The 17,564-nt window shown below is 39.3% G+C and overlaps 1 protein-coding gene across 1 annotated transcript in view; it reads left to right on the top strand.

Moving 5' to 3' along the window:
- Positions 1 to 17,564, top strand: part of PASD1 (PAS domain containing repressor 1) — a 105,528-nt gene that overhangs the window by 57,125 nt on the left and 30,839 nt on the right. Inside the window, exons 5-8 of the mRNA XM_012498767.2 lie at positions 1,087 to 1,186; positions 1,638 to 1,748; positions 3,083 to 3,213; positions 5,706 to 5,788. Coding sequence (XP_012354221.1) covers positions 1,087 to 1,186; positions 1,638 to 1,748; positions 3,083 to 3,213; positions 5,706 to 5,788 — 425 coding nt within the window. The remainder of the gene's footprint in view (positions 1 to 1,086; positions 1,187 to 1,637; positions 1,749 to 3,082; positions 3,214 to 5,705; positions 5,789 to 17,564) is intronic.

Raw genomic sequence — 17,564 nt, forward strand, 5'->3', positions numbered from 1 at the left:
TTTGTGTTGTTGTTTTTGTTTTCCTGATTATTTTTAAAGTTTCTTATTGATATGTAATATTTGTACATATGTATGGCTACATGTGATATTTCAATACATGCATAGAGTGTGTAATGACCAAATAGATGACAGATATCATAGCATGTATAGTATAGCATTTTGTATGCTTATGGGAACACTCAGTTGAGAGGGAAAGAAAACTTGATGTGTGGGGTAGGGTGAGACTTTCTAGAACAATGTCTTATCATAGTCTACAGAAAATGGGATGCAGTGCACAGGTGAAGGAGTTAAATTCAGGTAGGAGCTTATTCATTGGAAGAGGAGGGAAAGCAGGGCTAGGCACAGGAACGGATAGGTTGGTAGATTTGGTGTCAGATGTTGACATTTCCCATTTTTTTTCACTGAAACAAGAAATTAGGTCAGCTGAAAATGAAGGAAGGCTCGGGGGTTGGAGGTTTGAAGGAGGAAAAAGAGTAGGGGAGCAAATTGTCTAAATAAATGATTTTGGGGCAGACTTGAATACTTATTTCAAATAATATACTGCTTAGTTACGGGTTTTTCTTCATTTACATTCGATTGCTTGGGTGAAGGTGTAGATAAACGAAAGGTTGGAAGTAACTAGAGTTAAAATTTTCCCAGGCAAATATGGTAGAGGGAAAGAGCACATAGGAATGATTACACTGACTATGGAATCTGAGCTGGATAGGGAAAGATGTGATGATTTGAGGAAGATAATGCACAGTAAAAATGTGATAGGAATGGATTAGAGGTCTCAGTGGATGGAATCATTGCTGGAGAGCTGGTACATACAAGAGGGGTGCTTGTATGAGTGCACTGGAAAGGTAGGAGGTGGTGGTCATAAAGTAGGATAATGTGAATTGTATTTTTTAGAGGTACAACAGCTACAACTGTATATGGCTGAGGTGGGGCAGAGCATAAGCTCACTGGAGGTAAGGAGATAGAGGAACTGAACAGTATTAACACAGATAAAAAAGGAACTGAACAGTATTAACACAGATAAAAAAGTTTACTCTCTCCCTCTTCCCCTCCTTTTTCCCTTCACCACCTCCTCTCCTCTCCCGCCAGGCTGAGATTGTGGGCAAAAAATTATTAAGCCTTCTGCCTGATGAAGAGAAAGATGAAGTCTACCAAAAGACTGTTCTCAAATTTCCTTTACTAAACTCAGGTATGTATATTTTTAAAAGTAATAAATTCTTAGGTTTTAAGGGACAAGTAACAATCGCTCAATGGATTAATTTCTAAAAAGATATTAGAGCATATACGGCTGTTGATCATATATTAATTTACTTTTATATAATATCACAAACTATATTTCTAGGGTTAAAAAATCTCTCCTCCATTAAATCTTATTCTTCACCACAGATCCTGAGTATTGTAGCATTTGTACAATTGCCTTAGTGCTATATAAATAATGGACCATTGTGTATAGTGTTCTAGCTGGTGCCCTACTCTACTGATACAACATAGATAGCTATGTAAGTGCTAATGTTCGTGGAAAGAAGATAATACTTTTGTAAAATCTAATCTAAGTAAGACATTGATCATATGAAATAATCCAGTAGAATATGGTAAAGTACAAATGTAGACTTGTTTTGTATTTGTCCTCTTTTTATTAGAAACACATATTGAATTTTGCTGTCATTTAAAAAGAGGAAATGTTGAACATGGTGATAGTTCTGCTTACGAAACCGTGAAATTTATTGTGAATGTAAGAGATATTTGTAATGGTAAGCAATTCTGTTTATCTTATCTATATGACATTTATGAGTTACGTAGCCTCTCATTACTAACATAAATGCTCTTCTGCTTGGTACTTGCAAACTGTCTGATATCCCTATGGCCACAGTTTCTGACTACTCACATTAATTAGACTTTTAAAAATTAACAGTGAAATTTACAAGGTAGGGGACACTGAGTTGTTAAGGATGGCTCTTTCTTTTTGTAAAACAAGGAAATGATTGCAAAAATATAACAAAAGAAGTTTAATGCATATCCAAGCTTAAAACAAAGGGGACTCTATGGGTCTATGTGTACCAGAAATTAAAGTTTAAAGCAGTATGACAGTGGTAAGAAGAAGCTGATTTTGTGGTGGCCTTGGTGGATTTTAAGTCATGCATAGGCTCCATTGGCTGGGGTCAGGAATTCTAACACCCAGTCAGGCACCAATATATAAAACCTAGAGATCAATAAAGTGATCAATAAAGTTCTGCCCATTGGCCCAGAGGAATAGCGAGTAGGTTTAGCAGCTCTCTGGGAATTTGAATGGACAAAATGTGCCATTTACAGGAAACCAAAACCCAAATTTTTGTTGCGTGTGGATATAGGGTCCATTTTACAAATTTTGAGGTTTCAGAAACTGCAAGCTGAGAAATTAACATAAATTAATTAATATTAACTGGTTTGGAGCCATTAAAATATCTGAGACTTGAATCAGAGGTAAATAGCCCAAATAGCTAACAAATATATGAAAAGGTACTCCAACTCACTAATAAGCAAAGAATGAAACATTTAAAAACCAGTGACATTAGCACTCTACACCCATCAGAATGGGAAAAATTAGAAGTGTGAATAATACCAAATATTGATGAACATGTGAGAAATGAATAAATAAATAAATGAAATTAACTCACGCAACAGCTGGCTGATACATTTGTCACGATTCTTGGAAATTAAAAGTCATACCTTTTGAAAAAATCTTACTTGACTCTGTGTCCACAGATTACACACACACACATACACACACTCCCACACACTGTACCCATATGGTCTATATAAAAGAGAGGAGCCACATCTCTTTTGGAGACTAAAATGTCCATCCACAGGGCAATAATGGAAGACTGAAAACCAACCTTAACTCTCAACATTTGATTCTCAGTAATGAATTCTTTATGTTTTGTTGGGGAGAGTGGCTGAAAAGGAAAGAAGACAGGAAAAACCCCATGGCTCAGAATTTTGAAAATTGTCAGTGGGTTAGCAAACAGCACATAGATGTGTCAAGTATTTGTCTTCTTGTTTAACTGATCCACTTTTCTGTTGTCACGTGTGTGTCTATCTTCCTTAGAGTCTCCTGTGGTCTTTAGTGGCTTCTTTTCCAACCACCTCCGTGCTGGCTTGTCTGCTGCATGTATTCCTCAGGAGGATCGGTTTTATCTTGTGGGAAATGCTTGCATTCTCAGGACTCGGCTCCTGCAGGTGGGTATACTGTGTTTGTGCTTCCCCCATTGTGGCGATGTGGGCTTCCTTTGAAAGGTCACCTCCCCTTTGGTGTCTCAGCCACTGGACAACATTGCGAAATTACTCAGTGTGTGCAGAGATATGTAAATAAGGAAAATCAGCTCCTATGTTTCAGAAGGTGAACATCTCAGTGAAAATTTAGACACACTCGAAAGAGATGTGCAATCATTTACAAGTAGTCTTGACATAATATAAAATATTATAAAATGTAGGTGCTGGGGACTGGAACACATTAAGAGAAATGAGCATTTTGGCAGGTAGATAAAGGAAGGCTTCTGATACCAGCTGAGTTTTGAGGCAGCTCCACCACAACCCCATTGGGTAGCTGATTGTAAAGGCTTCTGCTCTCTTTGTGTTCTCTAATATAGCATTCACAAATTCTAGCTCTAAAAAGAATTCACTTTGGGATTCATCTGATAGATTCAGCATCCATTAATTTATCCATTCAGTAACATATTTAGTAAGCACCTACTGTGTTGCAGGTACTATGCTAGGTGCCAGAGAGACATTAGGGGAGACAGACAATAGCTAAATAATATTGGAAGGTGCCATGAAGGATGACAGAATAATGTGCTAATGACTAGTGCGGGTGGGGAGTTCAGACAGAGTGGTCAGGGAAGATCCTTTTCGGATAATTTGTCTTTTGAGCAGAGACCCCTAGGGATGCTAAGAAAGGAAGGCAATGCAGGTAGATGGTTCAACATCTGTAAAAGACCTAAAGTAGTAACTAGCTTGGAGGGTTCCAAGTGACAAAGTAAGTTATGTGACCAGAATAAGGTGAAAGGGGGAAGGAGCAGCAGAAAATAAGATCCAATAGATAGGCAGGGGACAGATTATGTAGAACTTTGAGATCCATGGTAATCAGTTTGTGTTTTTTTTTTTTTTTTTTTTTTGGTTTTTTTTTTTTTTTTGAGACGGAGTCTTTCTCTGTCGCCCAGGCTGGAGTGCAGTGGCGCAATCTCGGCTCACTGCAAGCTCCGCCTCCCGGGTTCACGCCATTCTCCTGATCAGTTTGGGTTTTATTTCAAGTGCGTTGGAAAGCAGGAAGATGACATGATCTGATTTTCTTTTTTAAAGGTCAGGCTGAATATTGGGTGAGAAATGGAGTATAGAGAAACAAGAATGGAAGCAAGAATACCTAAGTGGAAGATGATAGGGGCTTGGACTATGATTGTAGTAATGGAGATAAAAGTGTTCTGACTTGGGATGTATTTTGGAGATAGTGCCCTTGGTGATGAGTTAGAAGTGTCTAGGAGAAGGGAGAGAAGCATCTCATGGAGGATTCTTAGCTTTTTGGCTTGTGGAACTCAGCAAATGGAGGTGCCATTAACTGATTTTAGCAAGACTGGGACAATGTGGATCAGGCAGTGTGGGAGGCTAAAATCAAGAGCACTGTTTGGGCCATGTTAATATTGTGTTGACATTACAACATACAACATATCCAACTCATTACCTTATAAGGGAAGGCTCTGATCCAGATTTCCTGTGTTCAAATCCTTTCCCTACCAGCTACGTGACCTTGGCCAAGTCACATCCTTTAGCCTCAGTTTCTTTTTCTATAAATGGGAGTCATATACCTTCTATTAGGGTTGTAAGGAGTAAATAAGACAGCTTCTCCTATATGGTAAGCACTCAGTAAATGTGAGCTGTTACAGTTGTTGTGATCAGTGTTATTACTGTCATTATTACTGCCATGATCCAGAGAAGGCAACATACTTGCTTTACTTTTCATCTGTGGTTTAAAACGTGGCCTTTTCAGACCGCATTTTAGAAACTGTGGAGGGGACCTTTACATTCAATTTGAGAACAAGTAATATATGTCATCATTTCTTCAAATTTAAGATGGTAGGAAAAGTAGTATAGAAGAAGGACAGTTTAAGGAGGTTGCCTAATTCAGTTGCCGCACTCATTATTCCGTCTTTGTAGCCTTCTGGGATATGAACTGTCACATCTGCCATGAGAATACAGACATCCCATTTTGGAAGTCAGCCCCAGTACCTACTTCCTTTTCTGAGAAAGAGAAAAAAATCTGATTTGGCCCAATACCTTGCTTGCCCTTACAGCACAGGGAACTCTATTTGTGTTCTAGTCCAGTTTCTCTCTAGGTTTATAGGATGTTTGTTCCATATTAGTGGACATTTTGGAGAAAAAATCTTGTGCAAACAGGCGGCTTTTTGGAGGAAGATTTTTTTCACAGCGTGACTGTGTAGTGCAGTGGGAAGGGTGATGCACTCACAGTTCAAACTTTGAAAATTCTGCTCCTGGATCTACTAGCTCTATTTCTTGGGTCAAATCATTATATCTCTATAATCCTCAGTTTTCAAATCTGTGAAACTCCAGTGCATTTCTCACATTGATATGCCAATTATTCGTAACATTGGATATATGTGCTATGCACTTTTACTATTTAGCTACATATTAAATATCTAAATGTTTGAATTTTTCTGCAGCAACTTTACACTTCAAAGGCAGTCAGTGATGAAGCTGTACTTACAGAAGATTCAGATGAGGAACCTTTTGTGGGAGAGCTCAGGTGAGAGGTAGTATTGATAAAGGTAATAAAGATCTAGAATACAATTTTACTAAGCAAAACTAAAACAAGAGAAATAACACCTACAGATATTTTTTTCCCATCAAAATGAAAAGAAAAAGAAAAAAGAAACAAATGGGCCGGGGATGGTGGCTCATGCCTGTAGTCCCAGAACTTTGGGAGGCTGAGGCAGGAGGATCCCTTGAGCCCAAGAGTTTGAGACCAGCTTGAGCAACATAGTGAGACCCTATTTCTACAAAAAATACAAAAAAAAATTAGCCAAGCATGGTGGCATGTGCTTGTAGTCCTAGCTATTTGGGAGACTGATGTGGGAGGATCAGTTGAGCCCGGGATATCAGGTCTGCAGTGAGCAGTGATCGTGCCACTGCACTCCAGCCTGGGCAACAGAGTGAGATCCTGTCTCTAAATAAATAAATAAAACCAGAATAGCAGTCTACTAGTCTGAACTTCCTTTCCCAGCTCGTATAATTCACATGTTTTTCCAACAGAATGTAAATACAGGTGATTGGCTTTTTATTTTTTATTTTTTAAAAAAGCATTAAAGCAATAAATAGAGAAAACTTAACTGACCCAGGCATGTAATGACTTTCAAATTAAGGTAATGCATTTTAATATACTACTTCATTACTTTATTTCTTGAAAAGAAAGGTAATGTTCAGACACTTTTATTTATTTTTTTTATTATACTTTAGGTTTTAGAGTACATGTGCACAATGTGCAGGTTTGTTACATATGTATCCATGTGCCATGTTGGTGTGCTGCACCCATTAACTCGTCATTTAGCGTTAGGTATATCTCCTAATGCTGTCCCTCCCCCCTCCCCCCACCCCACAACAGTCCCCGGAGTGTGATGTTCCCTTTCCTGTGTCCATGAGTTCTCATTGTTCAATTCCCACCCATGAGTGAGAACGTGCGGTGTTTGGTTTTTTGTCCTTGCGATAGTTTCCTGAGAATGATGGTTTCCAGTTTCATCCATGTCCCTATAAAGGACATGAACTCATCATTTTTTATGGCTGCATAGTATTCCATGGTGTATATGTGCCACATTTTCTTAATCCAGTCTATCGTTGTTGGACATTTGGGTTGGTTCCAACTCTTTGCTATTGTGAATAGTGCCACAATAAACATACGTGTGCATGTGTCTTTTTAGCAGCGTGATTTATAGTCCTTTGGGTATATACCCAGTAATGGGATGGCTGGGTCAAATGGTATTTCTAGTTCTAGATCCCTGAGGAATCGCCACACTGACTTCCACAATGGTTGAACTAGTTTACAGTCCCACCAACAGTGTAAAAGTGTTCCTATTTCTCCACATCCTCTCCAGCACCTGTTGTTTCCTGATTTTTTAATGATGGCCATTCTAACTGGTGTGAGATGGTATCTCACTGTGGTTTTGATTTGCATTTCTCTGATGGCCAGTGATGATGAGCATTTCTTCATGTGTTTTTTGGCTGCATAAATGTCTTCTTTTGAGAAGTGCTTTAGACACTTTTAAATGGTAGAAGAGCAAGTATGCATTGTGGTTACTGCTAATTATACAGGCATCTCTCTTTTGTGAATCTAATGTGTTCTTTAAAATTTGTTTACTAACACATTTTCAGAGAAAAGAAGCCAATGCTCCACTATTTTACGTAAGAAAAGTAAAAATATATTCCTAACCCCCAGAAAAATGCTGATTAATTTGCCAGATACCACTAAAACCCCTTTATAAACTTATTTAACAACCCACAAAGGATGTCTATAAAACATAAATTATTTATAATACTATATAGTTATTCAGCATTCGATAAACTCATTGTTAGGCACGTTTGTATGTAATAAGCCACAATAGCATACACTATACAGTGTCTAGTATTGGGAGGGGATTACATTTTCCTTCTACATTGCAGTGTACATATACTGGTAAATAAATAATGAAGTAATATATTAAATATATTAAATATGTGCACTGTATGCCAGTAATATTTAGCAAAATAAAATAAGCAAACGAGAACTTTGCAGGAGGTTTCTTGGAATCAAACGCATGCTTGTATGAGGTCTGATGGTGAGAAGAGTGACCTGGAAGCTGTGGTCACTGTTACTATTCGGGGGCAGGAGGAGGTAAGGAAGCCAGAGCTGGTGAAGGAATGAGTTAAACAGGAAATATTTGAGGCTCATCTGGATTTAAGAGAAGGCAGGGAGAATCTTCCATTCCCATCAGAAGAGTACAGAGGTGATTGGTTGTCCACCATTATCTGATGCTACACACAGAGCAATGGGATGAGAAACAGAACTCATCATGGCTAGCTATTTACATCCCCTTTGCTTGGTTAAAAATTCTTGCTAACATAAAGCTGCATTTGTATTAATAATTGTGTAATTATGTGTTGAATGTGACAGTGTGACATGTCTGCTCATGCCATGATCACATTTATTTGTACCAGCATGCTGTTTTTATGGAATCTAATTTTTATTTCTATTTATTTATTTTTTATTTTTATTTATTATTTATTTATTTATTATACTTTAAGTTTTAGGGTACATGTGCACAACGTGCAGGTTTGTTACATATGTATGCATGTGCCACGTTGGTGTGCTGCACCCATTAACTCGTCATTTAGCATTAGGTATATCTCCTAATGCTGTCCCTCCCCCTTTCCCCCACCCTACGACAGTCCCCAGAGTGTGATGTTCCCCTTCCTGTGTCCATGTGTTCTCATTGTTCAATTCCCACCTATGAGTGAGAACATGCGGTGTTTGGTTTTTTGTCCTTGCGATAGTTTCCTGAGAATGATGGTTTCCAGTTTCATCCATGTCCCTACAAAGGACATGAACTCATCCTTTTTTATGGCTGCATAGTATTCCTGGTGTATATGTGCCACATTTTCTTAATCCAGTCTATCGTTGTTGGACATTTGGGTTGGTTCCAAGTCTTTGCTATTGTGAATAGTGCTGCAATAAACATACGTGTGCATGTGTCTTTATAGCAGCATGCTTTATAATCCTTTGGGTATATACCCAGTAATGGGATGGCTGGGTCAAATGGTATTTCTAGTTCTAGATCCCTGAGGAATCACCACACTGACTTCCACAATGGTTGAACTAGTTTACAGTCCCACCAACAGTGTAAAAGTGTTCCTATTTCTCCACATCCTCTCCAGCACCTGTTTTTTCCTGACTTTTTAATGACGGCCATTCTAACTGGTGTGAGATGGTATCTCATTGTGGTTTTGATTTGCATTTCTCTGATGGCCAGTGATGATGAGCATTTTTTCATGTGTCTTTTGGCTGCATAAATGTCTTCTTTTGAGAAGTGTCTGTTCATATCCTTCGCCCACTTGTTGATGGGGTTGTTTGTTTTTTTCTTGTAAATTTGTTTGAGTTCATTGTAGATTCTGGATATTAGCCCTTTGTCAGATAAGTAGATTGCAAAAATTTTCTCCCATTCTGTAGGTTGCCTGTTCACTCTGATGGTAGTTTCTTTTGCTGTGCAGAAGCTCTTTAGTTTAATTAGATGCCATTTGTCAATTTTGGCTTTTGTTGCCATTGCTTTTGGTGTTTTAGACATGAAGTCCTTGCCCACGCCTATGTCCTGAATGGTATTGCCTAGGTTTTTTTCTAGGGTTTTTGTGGTTTTAGGTCTAACATTTAAGTCTTTAATCCATCTTGAACTAATTTTTGTATAAGGTGTAAGGAAGGGATCCAGTTTCAGCTTTCTACATATGGCCAGCCAGTTTTCCCAGCACCATTTATTAAATAGGGAATCCTTTCCCCATTGCTTGTTTTTGTCAGGTTTGCCAAAGGTCAGATGGTTGTAGATATGTGGCATTATTTCTGAGGGCTCTGTTCTGTTCCATTGATCTATATGTCTGTTTTGGTACCAGTACCATGCTGTTTTGGTTACTGTAGCCTCGTAGTATAGTTTGAAGTCAGGTAACGTGATGCCTCCAGCTTTGTTCTTTTGGCTTAGGATTGACTTGGCAATGCAGGCCCTTTTTTGGTTCCATATGAACTTTAGTTTTTTCCAATTCTGTGAAGAAAGTCATTGGTAGCTTGATGGGGATGGCATTGAATCTATAAATTACCTTGGGCAGTATGGCCATTTTCACAATATTGATTTCTTCCTACCCATGAGCGTGGAATGTTCTTCCATTTGTTTGTATCCTCTTTTATTTCACTGAGCAGTGGTTTGTAGTTCTCCTTGAAGAGGTCCTTCACATCCCTTGTAAGTTGGATTCCTAGGTATTTTATTCTCTTTGAAGCAATTGTGAATGGGAGTTCACCCATGATGTGGCTCTCTGTCTGTCTGTGATTGGTGTACAAGAATGCTTGTGATTTTTGCACATTGATTTTGTATCCTGAGACTTTGCTGAAGTTGCTTATCAGCTTAAGAAGATTTTGGGCTGAGACAATGGGGTTTTCTAGATATACAATCATGTCATCTGCAAACAGGGACAATTTGACTTCCTCTTTTCCTGACTGAATACTCTTTATTTCCTTCTCCTGACTGATTGCCCTGGCCGGAACTTCCAACACTGTGTTGAACAGGAGTGGTGAGAGAGGGCATCCCTGTCTTGTGCCAGTTTTCAAAGGGAATGCTTCCAGTTTTTGCCCATTCAGTATGATATTGGCTGTGGGTTTGTCATAGATAGCTCTTATTATTTTGAGATATGTCCCATCAATACCTAGTTTATTGAGGGTTTTTAGCAGGAAGGGTTGTTGAATTTTATCAAAGGCCTTTTCTGCATCTACTGAGATAATCATGTGGTTTTTGTCATTGGTTCTGTTTACATGCTGGATTACACTTATTGATTTGTGTATGTTGAACTAGCCTTGCATCCCAGGGATGAAGCCCACTTGATCATGGTGGATAAGCTTTTTGATGTGCTGCTGGATTCAGTTTGCCAGTATTTTATTGAGGATTTTTGCATCAATATTCATCAAGGATATTGGTCTGAAATTCTCTTTTTTGGTTGTGTCTCTGCCAGGCTTTGGTATCAGGATGATGCTGGCCTCATAAAATGAGTTAGGGAGGGTTCCCTCTTTTTCTATCGATTGGAATAGTTTCAGAAGGAATGGTACCAGCTCCTCCTTGTAACTCTGGTAGAATTCGGCTGTGAATCCATCAGGTCCTGAACTTTTTTTGGTTGGTAAGCTATTGATTATTGCCACAATTTCAGAGCCTGTTATTGGTCTATTCAGAGATTCAACTTCTTCGTGGTTTAGTCTTGGGAGGGTATATGTGTCCAGGAATTTATCCATTTCTTCTAGATTTTCTAGTTTATTTGCGTAGCGGTGCTTGTAGTATTCTCTGATGGTAGTTTGTATTTCTGTGGGATTGGTGGTGATATCCCCTTTATCATTTTTTATTGTGTCTATTTGATTCTTCTCTCTTTTCTTCTTTATTAGTCTTGCTAGCGGTCTATCAATTTTGTTGATCTTTTCAAAAAACCAGCTCCTGGATTCATTAATTTTTTGAAGGGATTTTGTGTCTCTATTTCCTTCAGCTCTGCTCTGATTTTAGTTATTTCTGGCCTTCTGCTAGCTTTTGAATGTGTTTGCTTTTGCTTTTCTAGTTCTTTTAATTGTGATGTTAGGGTGTCAATTTCAGATCTTTCCTGCTTTCTCTTGTGGGCATTTAGTGCTATAAATTTCCCTCTACACACTGCTTTGAATGTGTCCCAGAGATTCTGGTATGTTGTGTCTTTGTTCTCGTTGGTTTCAAAGAACATCTTTATTTCTGCCTTCATTTCGTTATGTACCCAGTAGTCACTCAGGAGCAGGTTGTTCAGTTTCCATGTAATTGAGCGGTTTTGAGTGAGTTTCTTAATCCTGAGTTCAAGTTTGATTGCACTGTGGTTTGAGAGACAGTTTGTTATAATTTCTGTTCTTTTACATTTGCTGAGGAGAGCTTTACTTCCAACTGTGTGGTCAGTTTTGGAATAGGTGTGGTGTGGTGCTGAAAAAAATGTATATTCTGTTGATTTGGGGTGGAGAGTTCTGTAGATGTCTATTAGGTCTGCTTGGTGCAGAGCTGAGTTCAATTCCTGGGTATCGTTGTTAACTTTCTGTCTTGTTGATCTGTCTAATGTTGACAGAGTGGTGTTAAAGTCTCCCATTATTATTGTGTAGGAGTCTAAGTCTCTTTGTAGGTCACTAAGGACTTGCTTTATGAATCTGGGTGCTCCTGTGTTGGGTGCATATATATTTAGGATAGTTAGCTCTTCTTGTTGAATTGATCCCTTTACCATTATGTAATGGCCTTCTTTGTCTCTTTTGATCTTTGTTGGTTTAAAGTCTGTTTTATCAGAGACTAGGATTGCAACCCCTCCCTCTTTTGTTTCCCATTTGCTTGGTAGATCTTCCTCCATCCCTTTATTTTGAGCCTATGTGTGTCTCTGCACATGAGATGAGTTTCCTGAATACAGCACACTGATGGGTCTTGACTCTTTATCCAGTTTGCCAGTTTGTGTCTTTTAATTGGAGCATTTAGCCCATTTACATTTAAAGTTAATATTGTTATGTGTGAATTTGGTCCTGTCATTATGATGTTAGCTGGTTATTTTGCTCGTTAGTTGCTGCAGTTGCTTCCTAGCCTTGATGGTCTTTACATTTTGGCATGTTTTTGCAGTGGCTGGTATTGGTTGTTCCTTTCCATGTTTAGTGCTTCCTTCGGGAGCTCTTTTAGGGCAGGCCTGGTGGTGACAAAATCTCTCAGCATTTGCTTGTCTGTAAAGTATTTTATTTCTCCTTCACTTATGAAGCTTAGTTTGGCTGGATATGAAATTCTGGGTTGAAAATTCTTTTCTTTAAGAATGTTGAATATTCGCCCCCACTCTCTTCTGGCTTGCAGAGTTTCTGCTCAGAAGATCCGCTGTTAGTCTGATGGGCTTCCCTTTGTGGGTAACCCGACCTTTCTCTCTGGCTGTGCTTTACATTTTTTCCTTCATTTAAACTTTGGTGAATCTGACAATTATGTGTCTTGGAGTTGCTCTTCTCGAGGAGTATCTTTGTGGCATTCTCTGTATTTCCTGAATCTGAATGTTGGCCTGCCTTGCTAGATTGGGGAAGTTCTCCTGGATAATATCCTGCAGAGTGTTTTCCAACTTGGTTCCATTCTCCCCGTCACTTTCAGGTACAGCAGTCGGACGTAGATTTGGTCTTTTCACATAGTCCCATATTTCTTGGAGGCTTTGTTCATTTCTTTTTATTCTTTTTTCTCTAAACTTCCCTTCTTGCTTCATTTCATTCATTTCATCTTCCATCACTGATACCCTTTCTTCCAGTTGATCATATTGGCTCCTGAGGCTTCTGCATTCTTCACGTAGTTCTCGAGCCTTGGCTTTCAGCTCCATCAGCTCCTTTAAGGACTTCTCTGCATTGGTTATTCTAGTTATCCATTCGTCTAATTTTTTTTCAAAGTTTTTAACTTCTTTGCCATTGGTTTGAATTTCCTCCTGTAGCTCGGTGTAGTTTGATCATCTGAAGCCTTCTTCTCTCAACTCGTCAAAGTCATTCTCCGTGCAGCTTTGTTCCATTGCTGGTGAGGAGCTGCGTTCCTTTGGAGGAGGAGAGGCACTCTGCTTTTTAGAGTTTCCAGTTTTTCTGCTCTGTTTTTTCCCCATCTTTGTGGTTTTATCTACTTTTGGTCTTTGATGATGGTGACGTACAGATGGGTTTTTGGTGTGGATGACCTTTCTGTTTGTTAGTTTTCCTTCTAATAGACAGAACCCTCAGCTGCAAGTCTGTTGGAGTTTGCTAGAGGTCCACTCCAGACCCTGTTTGCCTGGGTATCAGCAGCAGTGGCTGCAGAACAGTGGTGGCTGTAGAACAGCGGATATTGGTGACCCGCAAATGCTGCTGCCTGTTTGTTCCTCTGGAAGTTTTGTCTCAGAGGAGTACCCGGCCATGTGAGGTGTCAGTCTGCCCCTCCTGGGGGGCGCCTCCCAGTTACACTGCTCGGGGGTCAGGGACCCACTTGAGGAGGCAGTCTGCCCGTTCTCAGATCTCCAGCTGTGTGCTGGGAGAACCACTACTCTCTTCAAAGCTGTCAGACAGGGACATTTAAGTCTGCAGAGGTTACTGCTGTCTTTTTGTTTGTCTGTGCCCTGCCCCTAGAGGTGGAGCCTACAGAGGCAGGCAGGCCTCCTTGAGCTGTGGTGGGCTCCACCCAGTTCAGGCTTCCCGGCTGCTTAGTTTACCTAATCAAGCCTGGGCAATGGTGGGTGCCCCTCCCCCAGCCTCACTGCCGCCTTGCAGTTTGATCTCAGACTGCTGTGCTAGCAATCAGTGAGACTCTGTGGGTGTAGGACCCTCCAAGCCAGGTGCAGGATATAATCTCCTGGTGTGCCATTTTTTAAGCCTGTTGGAAAAGCACAGTATTAGGGTGGGAGTGACCCGATTTTCCAGGTGTCACCCCTTTCTTTGATTAGGAAAGGGAACTCCTTGACCCCTTGCGCTTCCCGAGTGAGGCAATGCCTCGCCCTGCTTCGGCTCGCTCACGGTGCGCTGCACCCTCTGTCCTGCACCCACTGTCTGGCACTCCCTAGTGAGATGAACCCAGTACCTCAGATGGAAATGCAGAAAATCACCGTCTTCTGCGTCGCTCACGCTGGGAGCTGTAGACCAGAGCTGTTCCTATTCGGCCATCTTGGCTCCACCCTCTTGTTGTTTGTTTTCTTATTGAATTTTGAGAATTCTTTTTTCAGTTTCATTTTTTATTCACAAAATATTTTCTCATATTCATTGTCTTTAATCTTTGCAACATCCTGCAAACATTGTTGTAATATTAATTTTACAAAGTCAGAGCAGTAAAAATTAAAAATGTAGTCTCCAGAGCTAACAGTCTGGGTTCAAATTCTGGGTTTGTCACTTATTTGCCGTATTAACTTTAGCAGCTTGACTTCCCTGAACCTTGATATCCTCAACTATGAAATCATACTCATATAAAACCATAATTCTCAGCAAATTATCACAAGGACAGAATACTGAACACCGCATGTTCTCACTCATAGGTGGAATTGAAAAATGGGAACGCTTGGACACAAGGCAGGGAACATCACACACTGGGGCCTTTCGGGGAGTGGGGGGCTGGGGGAGAGATAACATTAGGAGAAATACCTAATGTAAATGATGAGTTGATGGGTGCAGCAAACCAACATGGCACATGTATACGTATGTAACAAACCTGCACGTTGTGCACGTGTACCCTAGAACTTAAAAAAAAAAAGAAAGAAAAAAACATAACAACACTTGCTGAGTGCTTACTATGTATCAGGCATGGTTCAGAGTATTTTAAACACATCTTAACTCATTTCATCCTCACCACAGTCTATGAGTTTTGAGAATTCTTTATACATTCTAGATACAAGTTCTTTGTTCAATATTTGATGTGCAAGTACTTTCTCAAGTCTGGGCCTTCTATTTTCATTCTCTTAACAGTGTATTTTGCAGAACAAAGCGTTTTTATTTTAAGAAAGGAATATTTTGTCACTTTTTTTTCTCTGATGGATTGCTTTTGGTGTCATGTCTTAAGAATTCATTACCAAACCAAGACCACATAAACTTTTTTTTTCCCAAAAGTTTTACCATTCTGGATTTTAAGTTTGTATCTACAATCTACTTTTAGTTAATATTTTTATAAGCTGTGAGATTTAGGTCAAAGTTCATTGTTTTTGGTATATGGATGTCCAGTTGTTCCAGTATCATTTGTTGAAATATGATCTTGTTACTGTCCTGCTCAAAAACTTTCAGTGCTTTCCCCATTGCACTTAGAATAAAATCCAAACTCCTTTTGTATGGTCTGTAAAGCATACTGCTCTCATGCCTACTTATTTCTGAAACCTCATTTTGTGTTGTATTCCCTTTTGTCTGTCAGACTTCAGCCTCCCTGGCTTCTCTTTTCTGTGAATTCTCAACACTCTTTTCCAATGTAGAGCCTTTGCACAAGTTTGTGTCCTCAACCTGAAATGTTTTTCCATTATGTTGTTCAATAGTTGCCTTATACTGGTTCCCCTAAGTTTATTATTTATTCTCTCCTCTGGCATTCTGCCCTTTTCCTTAATCATACTTATTACAATTTTTAACTTTATAGTTATCTCTAAACTAATCATTCATTGTCTGGATTTCCCATGAAACTGTAAGATCCGTGAGGCTGTGTTTGCAGTGTCCAGTACTGTGCCTATCATAAAACTTGCTGTCTAGTGCTGAGATGTACAACTAAACGAGAAACTACAATACTACAAGAAACTGCACCATTCTGCATAAATGCCATTTAAGTTCATTCACTATTTCTGCATGGACTAAAATGTTTTTCCCCTCTGTATTTTGTATACTTGACTCCTTCTCACCACTCAAGAAACAGTTCCATCTTCCCTCTCTGAGAAGCTCCTCCTGGTGCCCAGTTCGGAAGAGCTCTTCCTCCCTGCTTTCTACTCTCATACTGACACTCTCCACTTTGCCTGGAGATCACAGACTGACTTAGCTCTTCTCCTGGAAAATTAAAAGCTTGCTGAGAGTGGGATCCAAATTGCATTCAGCTTGTGTCTCCCTCAGTACACAGACTAGCTCGTTTTATTCAATTAACTCATTTTCTGATTTCTAGAATACAGTCACGTGTTTAGCTATGGGTCCATCTTACCATTGGAAACTAACAGAGCTGATTTTCAGAACAAAAAAAGAAAAAAAGGCCAAACTTCAAATCATATCTCATATTTGCACAGCCAACACAGGCCATTAGCGTTTTAATAAATAGCAAAGACATAAAACGTTTTCTTTTAACATATGCTGGGACTCGACTGGTCTCTGTTGCTTTATTTCCCCAACTGGCTCAATATAATAGTCCTATAAAAGTGACAGAAAAACCATATACCATGTTACCTTAGAGGGATGACTGAGACGGTTACAAAAATAGGAAGACTCAGATGCCAAATAAAACATGGGATGTTTGGCAAAACCTTAGCATGAACATATGTACCTAGTCCAGGTGCTCTAAAGTTACTGGCTGTATTAAAAAGAAGTTGGTCCTGCCCTGTTTTATGATGTAAAGCTGTGTGTGTGTTTGCGTGTGTCTTGTTTCATTGAAGTGAAAGCAAATCATTTTGACTGAATAGTGACAAATATTAATTCATAAAATAGTTTTTAGACTGGAAAAATATTTGATAATGGATCCAAATATGAAAATAATGAAATATAAAAGTCAACGTAGTACCTTATAAACTGTAGAAATTATATCTGAGCTGTCAGTTCTAGTCCTTCAAAAACCCTGTCCTCTTTGAGTGAGAGATGCATCCCTATAGAACATCCTGTCCTCAGTTGGAAGGCTTGGCCTTAAGGGCTTATTAGTTAGTGGGAACAGAGCAAACTTTCTTTATATCTTACCACACAGTGCTGGTCTTAGTATAGTCTTGTGTCTGATTTATGAATTTCTCCTGGAATGAATTTTCCACAAATATATGATGGAGAACTGTGTAGCCTTGACATTCATTCTGCCCATGAATGTCTTTAGTGTTAGCAGCTGGCATCCAGGCATATTCCAGTGACTCACCAACCAAAGCTATATGTTGCCTTCTCTGCGTTTGAAAAGGGGCAGGGGGTGGACCACAGAACACTAATCAGATTCTAAAGTTGCCTTCATGTTTACTTAATATTTCTACACTGCTCAGAGGAAGCCAATATCAGCAATATTCTTTTTGAGATGACAAAACCTTGAAACTTTTTTGGTTATTTTTATAGCAATAGAGTTTTTGTTTACTTAGTGTTGATTTTTCTGTTTTCTCTT

Source organism: Nomascus leucogenys, chromosome X, assembly GCF_006542625.1.
Source record: "Nomascus leucogenys isolate Asia chromosome X, Asia_NLE_v1, whole genome shotgun sequence".
NCBI classification, from domain to species: Eukaryota; Metazoa; Chordata; class Mammalia; order Primates; family Hylobatidae; genus Nomascus; species Nomascus leucogenys.